The 11,856-nt window shown below is 44.9% G+C and overlaps 1 protein-coding gene across 1 annotated transcript; it reads right to left on the bottom strand.

The window, feature by feature from the left end:
- Positions 1-2,519: 2,519 nt before the first annotated feature.
- On the bottom strand, positions 2,520-3,761 carry LOC146665832 (uncharacterized protein F54H12.2-like). Its single transcript, XM_085410960.1, has one exon. It carries the CDS (start codon positions 3,759-3,761, stop codon positions 2,520-2,522), a length of 1,242 nt encoding a protein of 413 aa, XP_085267086.1.
- Between the last annotated feature and the right edge of the window lie 8,095 nt (positions 3,762-11,856).

Here is an 11,856-nt window from a genome sequence, read left to right as displayed (position 1 = left end):
AAGTTACCTTTCTGGTATGAAAGAGGCGGAGCTCGGGACCCCTCAGAACGGGATTCAGAGGGATAAGAGAGGCTTTGTGCTCAAAAACAGAACATTTCAGAAAAAGTTTCGCGTGGTTTACGACAAGAGACGTCTCTTTTTTCTAAAAAAAAAAATGGAGGAAACTGATTTTGATCACAGACTGAAAGTACCTTTTTCCTGTCTAGTTGTGGGTCCTAGCGGGTGTGGGAAAACTCATTTTGTAAAGTGTGTTTTGGAAAACTGTGAACGCGTCATGGATACTGTGCCCGCGAATATTGTGTGGATTTATACTTCTTTTCAACCCATGTACGAGGAGCTTTCAAAGACCAATAAAAACATTAAATTTGTCGAGGGGCTGCCTGATTCTTTTGAAGATTTCCGAGACGTTCTGGTGGTGCTGGATGACGTCATCTTTCAGGCCTCGGATCACCAGGAAGTGGTTAAAATTTTCACTCAATACCGCCACCATAAAAACGTCTCGGTCATGATGCTAACCCAGAATGTTTTCCATCAGGGTAAATACAGCCGCACCATCAGCTTAAACTCCAATTATATGGTGTTGTTTAAAAACCCCAGAGACAAGCTGCAGATTGAGATTTTGGCCCGTCAGATTTTCCCTTCGCAAAAAACATTTTTCTCAGACAGTTTCAAAGACGCCACCGAGGAGCCCCACGGGTATTTAATCCTCGATCTCACTCCCTCGTGCCCAGAACGCTACAGAGTGCGCGCCGGTCTGCTTCCGGGGCAGTACCCCGTCATTTACCTGCCTAAACCCAAGTAGCCATGTCTCAGCGTATAAAAAGAAACGCAGTCTTACTGCAAGCTCTGTACCACGCGTCGCCGCAGAAACGCAAAGACATTCTCGCTCACAGCTCCCCGGATTTCCTCCAGGCGCTGTGCGAGATAGCTTTAAATCTTTTAAGGGGAAACATACCTCTTTCCGCTCCTCAATACCAAAAACTGAAACGCCAGAAAAAGATCATCAGGCTGCTGGCCGACAAGAAAACGAGTTTAAACCGTAAGCGTCAAGTTTTAAAGAAACAAACGGGCGGGTTTCTTTTCCCTCTGTTGTCCGCAGCCGTACCCATTCTGGGGAACCTGCTGGGAGGAATATTTCAAAAACGCTGAGATGTTTAAAAAAATGATTCTCGTTCCCTCTCACGAGTTGAAAAAACTGACCCGACCCACCGAGCCTACCGTCAGAGAAACTGCCAAAGACGATTTGGACGAAAAGATGAAAGCCATACTGGAGGATCCGCGGTTAAATTCGTACGAAAAAATCAAAAGATACGAGTCTCTGCTGCGGAGATATCTCACACTCTCTAAACAGGACCGGGACGAGGAGAGTAGGGTGACTTTCCACCTCCCGCCAGAGGAGGCGCAGCAGCAGGTGCAGCAGCAGGTGCATCAGCAGGTGCAGCAGCAACAAGTGCAGCAGCAGGTGCAGCGGCCCAGAGAGGAGGATGATGAAATGATGGAAGAAGTATTAAAATCCTTACCCCCTCGAGATCGCAAAAACGCCCGCTACATTATGCAGAAATTAGCTGAGGGTGGAGGAGGATGGACAAAGAGGGGTGAATTTGTTTACAAGGGGGATGCGGTGCGGGGTTCGCACATGATTGATCTATTTAAAAACCTCTCCCTCTCTTTTAAAAGTAAAAACCAAATGCGACCGAAAGGATGGAACGCGTTTTTAACTACTTTGGTCGAAACAAACATACCCTCATCCTCAATACATAACCGTAGAGCTCGCGACCAGTATGCGCGTCTTAAATCTGTGGAGGAGGAGGAGGAGGGAGGACAGACACCTGCGCGAAGGGGGAGAAAACCTTCTCGAGTCAAAATAACGCTTTCCCCGACCTGGACCTCTATGTAAAATCAAATGTTTTTTGTTTACAAATGAAATAAAAAACGCTGCAACAAACTTTTTTTTTGTTTACGTTTCTTTATTCGATACACACATCTTTAAACTTTTGTAAGGAGCACGCCCCGTGATGACCTCTGCGAGAGCGAGTGGGGCAGCGTCCTTTCAGAAAGTCAGACACCATATCATCATTTTTAAACACATCGTTATAGTACAGAGAAAGTATTTTACCGACGGATAACCCCTGAGCCTTGTGACATAGATAAAAAATGCAATGTTGCCCGCAAACGACAGACATAGGGTGCTGAAGTTGACGATCGTGATAGAGTATTTTGTCAGAGCGGCCTTCCAGAAACTCTGAGATGACCGAGGGATAGTGAGCAAAGTCGGGAGGGAATCCGTAAGAGTCAAAAAAAGTGGAGGAGCCGTCCTTTTCCAGAGTCAGAGCCAGCCAGTGTTCTCCCCTCAAGTGCGAGGGGTGAGTGTTTACTATAAAGTAGGCGGGGGGTTTAAAGTCGCGCCTCAAAAAGGCCAGCTGGTCCGAGGCCCAAACCCCGCAGAAAACGTCTCCCAAGGCGCGATGTAGAATGTGCTCCAGCTGAAGGTTATCCATGTGTATATATTTTTTTTTTTTTTAGTAATAATCCACCAGCACCTGTCTTTTAGAGTCAATCTCCAAAATTGAGTCGTAGCAGGCGTACACTATGAGAGTTGTGGTCTGAGGTAGAGGAACTCTGAATCTCATCTCCAGCCTCAAATTCCCGTTGGAGACGGGAGACAGGGCGTCAGCATCCTCGCTGGGTTCCAGATTAAAGGCAAAAAGGGCGTACCCTTCATTAAATTCCCGGCGATCGATGCTCAGAGGTAAATCTTTGAGGTGTCTCCCCGTGGCGGAAAACATGTGATAAAACTCCCTGACCGAATTTCCGCGGTCAAACTGTGGCTGGAAAGCTTTGGCGGGCACCTGCCTGCCGTCCTGACACAACGCCAGATACTCCACATCGTTGTGTCTAAAGTTGAAAGGCGACAGATCCCTCCTCCCGGTGAAGGCGTCGTGATGAACCATGCCCAGGACCACGTATTTGGGCATGGCTCCCAGAAAGAGATTCTCTTGGTTGCAGATCCTGGAATTTTCAGGGATGGAGTAGGTTTTCACAGAAACGCGCGAAAGAGGATAGAGGGCGTTTCCTTTCATCAGGGCCGCGGCGTGCCCCAGCCTGACGGCCGGCGAGACCGTGACCTTTTTAACAAACAGAGAGGCCGAAGTTATTTTCAGAGCAAACTGCGAATCCCGAGTTCCCATCAGACTGAAGGCATCGCTGTTGCGTATCAATTTAATTCTCAAATCCACAGAGTTCAGCAGGAGCCTCTCGCAGAAGAAAATATCAGCGTGGAGGGGACCCAGCAGGTCCACTTCTCGCGACTCGGCCGTGAAAACGGCTCTCTGTTTTATCCCTCTGTTCGGCCCGTTGCTTATAACTATAGAATCCATGTCTCCGGCAGTGTCTTTGTAAAACAGACCGGCGCTGAATTGACTCTTTAGAGTGTCTTCTGAAAAGTTGAGCAGCGTCTCGATCATGGCCCTGTAAGGATGGGTGGCGCTGGACTGCGAAATCAATCGATCCCCCAGAATAACGTCGCACTGACTGAAAATTGTGTTGAGAGGATAATTGATGAGGGCTACCCCTGCATCGGGTGGGATGTTGCTCCCGTCCCTTTCCGTAATTTTCACTCTCAGATGGAGCATGGTGTCGTTCAGATCGAGATACTTTTCCCCGTCTCCGGGGATGAAAAATTCAATGGGTGAGTTGTCGTTCAAAGCAGAGAGGGGCTGACATTCTTGATATTTTTTATCCTCTATGGATAGCTGGGTCATGGGAGCCGAAAATAGATCCAGTTCGGCAAGGGTGCATTCGGCAGATTTCTTGTGTAAGAGAGACATTTTTTATTTATTTTCTTCTAAAATATGTCCGAGCTCCTCTGGGGCTTCCTTCTCTTCCCGCTGCCAGCCTTAACTGATTTACTTTTTACTCCGACGCTTTTATTTTTAATCCGCTCGCCCGGAGGGCGTTTCCTCTTCCTGCGGGAGAGGACCATCATACCCCCCACCCCCTCCTGGCGAGGCTCTGTCAGCTTACCCATCACTCTTTTCACAGCGTCTGTAGCGATATTGGTTGCGGCCGTTTTCAGGTGAGGTTTAGCTACGGCGAACCCGGATTTGAAGAGAGGAGACACGAAACGAAACAGTCTGGAGAAGATGGATCCTATCCCTCTGCCGTACATCACGGGCGCTCCGTAAAAACCCGGAAGGGAACCTCCCACCTGCCCCTCATAATACCTCACAAAACGGTGGGGGTCCTGCGGAAGACGCGCCGCCATTGTCAAGCCGGTTTAAAGTGCAGCTTGACTATCGTTTTCCCGTAAACAAAATCCACGAATCTGTCGCGGTCCGTTTTAATTTCTACGCGTATGGTTTTAATGTATTTTTTAGATACGCGCAAGTAATGGACCGTATTATGTCTGATGCTGATCACGTCTCCGTAATCGCCTTTCACGTTAAGGACGCTGAGCAACGGTGAGTAACTGTCACCGACCGGCTGGTACTGAACGATGTCGGTGTAGAGAAACAGGTTATATACGCCCGCGTTCATATCGCACGGATACGGAGTAGAGCGCTTCGACAGAGTCCACCACTCGTTCGTTTTCAATCCCAGCATGTAAGCCAGAGGAGGGAAGACCTTTATTTTATGGCTCCCGACTCCTTTGACATCCAGACGTTTGGTGATGTTGTTGAATGAAGCCTCGAAGGACGGGTCGTACTTTTGGATCGCCGGCACCAGGTGATCCAATAGATCTTTAACGCGTCCGTAATGACCTCCCCTGCCGAATTTTAAAATCACCAGGGGCTGATCTTCCTCCGTCGTCCGCATCAGCTCCAAGTAGGAGGCGTCCGGCGGTAGATTGTACCATGTGCGCGGGTAAATGAATTCGCATAAGCCCACGCTCCATTCTCCGGTCAGCTCGAGGGGTTTGGCCAGATCCACCGTGTAGCAGCCGCTGGCGTTATCTTTAAATAAGCCCTTGCTGGCGTTGGAAGGCAGGGTCACGTAAAACCCTTCGGACTCCATGATGAATTTTAAAAAATGAGCCGAATGATGCGAGGGGTCTCTTTTTTTATACGCCTACCACTTCTGAGGCTTTCACCCAGCTGTTGAATTTATCCGGCCAGTTTTTCCACTTGACAAAAACCTGTTTTTCCCCTCTGACTGTGCGCCGCTTTAAAATCTTCTCCACATGAAACGCTTTGTCCTCGGTCAGTTTCACTTTCTGCAGCTCGGGCTCATAAAACGACCCATCGATGGGGTCCCCATCATAATCTTGTAGTTTATACACCGGTGGCGATCGGTGAAGGACCCGGATCACAGTAAAGATTTCGTCCGTGAAACTCTGTTCGTATTTTTTATCAAATACTCCTCTCAATTTGGATATCCTCACCAGATCCGCCCTCTTAAATTTCAACTTTATTTTAGGACGGGCGGGTGTCTTTCCATACAAGTTGCGAAACACCTGATCCGCGTTCTCGGGGCGCACCTCGGCAGGTGCCATTTTAATGCTGCTGTGATAACTGCGGTTATATCCTTCTAACAGGTCGGGCAACACCTCCAGATAGCGTCTGGTATTGTGCGCGGTGAAATATCTCCACATCCTCGTTTTCAGGGTGCGGTTAAATCTCTCCACCACCGAGGCCTTTAGGTCGCTGGCGGTAGCAAAATGGGAGATGCTGTGATTTTTCATCAGAGCTTGAAAACTCTTGTTGAAAAACTCTTTTCCCGCATCGGTCTGTAAATTTTCCGGTATTTCACTCTCTCTCAACACAGATTCGAAAGCTTCAGTCACTTCAGAACCCGTCTTCTTTTTCAGGGGGCGGGCGTAAGCCTTTTTTGAAAATACGTCTATGACGGTTAATAAATAATTGAATCCGTCGTTGTATTCAGACAGCTGTCTCATGTCGCACAGGTCGGCCTGAAGCTGCTTCAGGGGTTTGGTCACAAACACTCTATTTCTCTTAAATCTTACTCGCGCCGGCTTGTGCAGAGTATAGGCGTCCTGCTCGGATAAAAAATTCTGCACCTTGCGGATATCAACTTTTTTACCAGTTTCATCTTCTAAAGCACGTCGGAGTCTATTTACTCCTCCGAAACTACCTGGGTGATGCGGGTCATAATACACTTTTTTCATCTCACTTTTCTCGGCCATCTCGTCTTCTGATAAAAAGCTCGTCTGCGTTATAACGTCGCAGGAGTCGGCTTTTATTATTTTATTCAAAAACCAGAGATGAATGTTTTTTATTATTATTTTTTTGAAACCAGAGGGCTTAATGTGCAGAAAACAGGAATACATTATTCAAAAACCAGAGATGAATGCTTTTTAAATATTTTTTATTCAAAACCAGAGGGTTTAACATGCAAAAAAAAACAGGAATACATTTTTATTCAAAAACCCTGAGATAAAACACACTTATAGAATACAAGTAAGTTACAAAAAAACAAAAAAAAACAGGAATACATTTTTATTCAAAACCCTGAGATAAAACACAGTTATAGAATACAAAAACTCTTTTTTTTTAATTCAAAACCAGAAGGTTTAACATGCGAAAAAAACAGGAATACATTTTTATTCAAAACCCTAACCCTATAAAACACACTTATAGAATACAAAAAAACTCTTTCTTTTTTTTAAAAAACATGAGGTAAACATGTTAAAAGGTTACAAACAGAATACTTTTTTTTTAAAGCATACATGATTAAAAAACGAGGTAGTTTTTTGTTTTTTTTTGTTTTTTAAAAAGAAACAGAATACATGATTAAAATAAAGCAGAATTAAAAAACGAGGTAGTTTTTTTTTTGTTTTGTTTTTTTAAAAAGAAACAGAATACACTTTTATTCAAAACCCTGAGATAAAACACAGTTATAGAGTCAAACGGTTACAAAAACTCTTTTTTCTTTTTTTTTAAAAACATGAGGTAAACATGTTAAAAGGTTACAAACAAACAGGATACTTTTTTTTAAAGCATACACGATTAAAAAATGAGGTAGGATTTTAAAAAAAACAGAATACACGATTAAAAATGAGGTAGGATTTTGTTTTTTTGTTTTTTTAAAAAGAAACAGAATACATGATTTAAAAAACAAGGTTAAATATAGGAAGCATGCAGGATAAGAATCAGCAACCTTTGTAAAACTCCGTAACCAAACGGAGTTCCCCGATTTTAACCACATCTTGCCCCACCAAATTGTCATAAGCGTCTGTGATGGCATCAAAGACTTTCCTCACCGATTTCAGCTCATGAAGCAGGGTCTCCGCAACCATCCCAACTTTAACGTCCTCAGTCTTGATGTTGCGGGCAATCAGCAGACGTTGAATGGAAGGGACAAAGCGAGGAGTGAGCAGTTTCTTTCTGATGTTATAATAATTGTCGGAATAAAAATCATCCTCCAGAATTTGCAGGCACTCGTGTTGTCTCTGGCTGGGATGGTCTATCTTACATCCATTACATTCGTCGGTGCGGTGCTTGTTTATCACCAAGTTGACCAGATGATACACAGCCGTTTTCACAGTGTCGATGAATAAAGAAGACGCCCAGCCGTCCATCTCGTCGGTATGCTGCTGCCGCTGCCGCCTCTGGCGCTTCAGAGGCCCGTAGTAACCGGGAGTGTCGGGTACCAGCTCGCCCTCGTCAGAAAAACAATCGGTGGAGCTGGTCTCCTCATCGCGAAGCAGGGGTGCAGAGTCCATCTCTCTCTCTGAGCTAAAAAAGGCTTTTTGATCGGACTTTTAAAACAGAAGGAAGGGGGGCGTGGTCCGGGAGGGGCGGGGATTTTCAGAAGTTGAGACATTTCCTTACTCCTACAGCATCCCTCCAGCAGCGGCAAGTTTGAAAAAGAATTGTAATATCCTTCCTCACTTGCAGCATTCTTACGACCCACTCTTTGGCTGGTATAACCATCATGCTGCGAAATAATCCGCAGTCGGGGTTGAATTTCTCCATGACAAAAATGTCAGGCGCATCAGATTCATCCGTCGAACGCAGGCTGGCTCTCATTCTCCATCTCCCCGTGGCTGTGGTTCCTGAAGACCAGACGGTTGACAAGATTGTTTTAGTCTTGATCAGCTGCTCATCATTGAAGCGTATGCCTCCGTTCCGCGGCGGGGGAGGGGGAATAGCTTCTATTTCTTCTTCCGTAGCTTTTTCTGGAGCCGGGGGAATGTTTTCTTTATTCTCAGCGGCTGCTTTCTCCTCTTTTATTTCTGGAGCTGGGGGAATGTTTTCTTTATTCTCAGCGGCTGCTTTCTCCTCTTTTATTTCTGGAGCCGGGGGAATGTTTTCTTTATTCTCAGCGGCTGCTTTCTCCTCTTTTATTTCTGGAGCTGGGGGAATGTTTTCTTTATTCTCAGCGGCTGCTTTCTCCTCTTTTATTTCTGGAGCTGGGGGAATGTTTTCTTTATTCTCAGGAGCTGCTTTCTCCTCTTTTATTTCTGGAGCTGGGGGCTCATCATCTTCTTCTTCTTCTTCTTCTGTAACTGTGTCGAGAGGATGATCATCATCATCATCAGCTGATTCAACAGCTGATTCATCAGGGGAGGAAACATCCTCTACAGAGGGGGTCTTTTCTTTATCCTCATCATTCTCAACAGCAGGGTCAGTATCCTCTTTTTCATCAGAGGAGACAGAAGGAGGGGAAGGAGGATCTTTTTCATCATCAGCAGCATCATGCTCTTCTTCATCATTGAAGCCGAAAGGAGAAGGAGGAGGAGCGGGAGGAGAATCTACCTCTCTCCGGGGTCTTTTAGCGGCAACATCTTCCTCTTCAGGAATGGGAAAATCCTCATTTGCCTCTCCGATAGCCATCGCAACCAGCAGCTTCAGCACGGCCCAGTCATTGGGAGTCAGCTTCACAATGCTGCTCGATTCCGTCAAGCTTTCTCCTTCGTTCAACTGATAAAACCAGAGCTCCCCTGATTCATATTTGAATATGTAGCCCCACTTTCCACATCCCTCAGCAGGCAGAGTCCATTCTCCTCGCAAGTTTCTCGGTGCTGGAATTTGGCTGCGGAACATGAAGACGCTCTTACTTCTTCCTTCTTTCCGCGGAGTGGCGGTTGCTTCGGGTCTGGTACTGTAGACAGAGACCGGCGTATCGCTGATAATCGACGAGGCCCACTCGCTGCTGCTGCCGCCCATGCTCGAGGGGGGTTCTGCGGGAGAGCAGATTTCTTCACCGTCCAAGTAAACAGGACCGCTGCTGGGCTGCAGAAGGAAAGAATCCATCTTGTGTGTGCGACTTAGGAATTGTGACGGGACTCCTCCTCTGTGCTTTTTATTCTCCTCCCTCGCTGCAGTCCCTCCCACTAAAAACTTTTTTTTCCCAACAACAGATGGCGCTCTTCCGGGGGTTCGCCCCTCCTTTCTCAGGATGCAATTCGACACGGTTAGCAACAGATGGCGCGCTTCCGGGGTTCGCCCCCCTTTCTCAGGATACGATTCGTCACGCGGGGGGTTTCCCACCCCCCTTCTCCGGATGCGATTCGTCACGCTCATTACACGCTTCCGGGGGGGAGGGGCGGGAGGTCAAAAGGTCGTGATTAGGGCCATCAATCACTTCGGATCAAATTTTGTCATAAGCTGTATGGTATTAACTCTCTCATTTAGCTTAATTATTAGCATCATCCCACTTTAGACAGAGCAGCTCTCATTTCCAGAAATGGACAAATTTATTAAACCTCCCAAAATATGTCTATCCAGAGTTCAGTCGAGGAGACAGAGTTGCAATATTACACAAATCTCTGTAGCTTCTCTTCTTCTGTCTTCTCCCTCCCAAAAAGCCCATCTCCATCTGCTCCCAGACCACCAAAAAACACAAAATCAACAAAAAAATGATTTAAGCATAAAAATTAACAAAGACAAAACAATACAGCATCCCCAGCTGGATCAAAGAGTAAAATAGAAGAGAGAGACCTAATTTTTATAACCCACATTTAAGTTCCCATTAGTAAATAATTTAATAATCAACCAACATATTGTTGATTAATTATAAAATCAATTAGACAAACCTGGTCTCAGCAGGATGAATGTCAAAACAGTTTAAATAGATTATCACCTCAAAGTCCTACTAACTGTCAGAATCCTCGAAGCGCAGGCCAAGGAGGAGGACTAGCAGCAATCTTTCACTCCAGTTTATTTACCAACCAAAGACCCAGACAGAGTTGTAATTCATTTGACTGATTGTTGGGGTCTTACCCTACAATGTAAAGCACTTTGAAGCAACATGAAGCAAGATTATATACCTTTAGAGCACTTCTTATACCATCCTGTGAGGAGAAAACTCTTAGGAGGCAAGAAACACAGACTCAAAGATTTTACATGTACATGGGCGATGCCCCCACGCGGTCCGATCTGTTCTGCACTAACGTGTGCACAACAGATGTGACACAGAGAGAATCGCACGGGGCTCTCAGTACATCCTTTATTTATACTCAAACAACAACAGGCGTGGCATGTATAGAATTCAATAACAACTCCTTAAAAGGAAAAACCGTTAGCTTATCTGTTGAAACAGGAGGTAGCTGTTTTGCTGTCACAGCACATATTTTCTCACACAATGTCTCACTTCCCTTTCCTGCAGTTGTACAACTCATAAGCTCTTCTTCCTTTAAATGAAGCTACAAATAAACATAACACAAAACTCAAAATCTCCCAACACATCCAAAAGTCTCTCCAGTTATCTTTGGGGTTTTTTTTCCCCTCAAAATTGTATGAGTATAGGAACATGTTTCTATAATGCAACAAATCCATATACTGTATATGTGAATGTGATAGCTTTGTGTTTGTGTGTGTGTGTGTGTGTGAGACTGTGGATGCAAAACAGAAATGGTGAGTAAATTAAATTTTTGAATAAACAGACCATGAAATAGGTTGTCAAGATCTGATGACACTCCAGCTGTCTCAGATGTTCTGTCTGGTTGAATTTAAAGCATTAAAGTGTGTTTGAGGATTTATGTATGTTGTGAAATAATTTGCATGAGGTTGGTTGTACAAGATTGTGAAACCTGTACTTTGTGACTCACTCCTTTCTCACTATATGCAATGATTTCACATAACTACATGTATCTGTGTCAGTAGTTTGTTTTTGCTTTATGAAATTTGGAGAGAAATGTATATGCATCTTAGCACATGCGCATGTGAGCATTGAACAGTTTCCTATTTGATGGCTCATGTACAGATGTGGTTACGTGAGTGTGTGTAATTGAGTTAGAGTTGACATTGCATTTCATATGCATTTGAAGGCAGATGAACAAATATATAGTGTCTGTCTATATATTCCAGAGCACAGGGACTCCTGGATACAGGGAGCATACTCCTTTGAATTTTTGCAAGCAGTATTTTAGTGACATATCAACAGAGTAACATAGAGCCTTCCAAATAGCGCAAAGGGGCACATCAAAGCTGTCAGAAAACATCAAGTGTTCTGCAAAAAACCCTGAAAAAAACTCTTCACTTGCTTTATTGCCTATTTCAGCTTGTTTTATTCCTACAGGACACCTGCTTTGATTTTTTGATGTTGTTTTGAGATCTGACTTTTGTCATTTCAGCAGACCAGTATAAATGGTTGCAATGTTGTGATAATATCACAGTTCATATGCACAATGATGGGCTTTAGCTGTTCCTAGGATTGCATTTTTCTGGGCAGAGACCTCAAATGTGGAGCCTGGAATCTCTCTCAGTTTGGGGGTTACAGCCTAAAATGTTTCGGTTGTGCTACTTTGGACTCCAGTTGTTCCTTCAGCCCCTTGTATTTCTGCCGAAGCTGCCATTTTATGCTCATCATCAACTACCACTGTGTCTGGTTGGTTGGCCAACAGCTGCTTGTCTGTCTCAAACTTGTAGTCTCACAGGATCTTAGCCCTGTGGG

This window comes from Rhamphochromis longiceps, linkage group LG7 (assembly GCF_057381845.1).
Source record: "Rhamphochromis longiceps isolate RC_006_pf linkage group LG7, R_longiceps_female_GT1.1, whole genome shotgun sequence".
Lineage (NCBI taxonomy): Eukaryota > Metazoa > Chordata > Actinopteri > Cichliformes > Cichlidae > Rhamphochromis > Rhamphochromis longiceps.
The sequence above is the reverse complement of the archived record's forward strand: the minus strand, read 5'-3'. Positions and strand labels throughout refer to the sequence as shown.

Coding starts and splice junctions, on each gene's coding strand:
- LOC146665832 (XM_085410960.1), bottom strand. CDS start 3,761: ATGACCCAGCTATCCATAGAGGATAAAAAATATCAAGAATGTCAGCCC.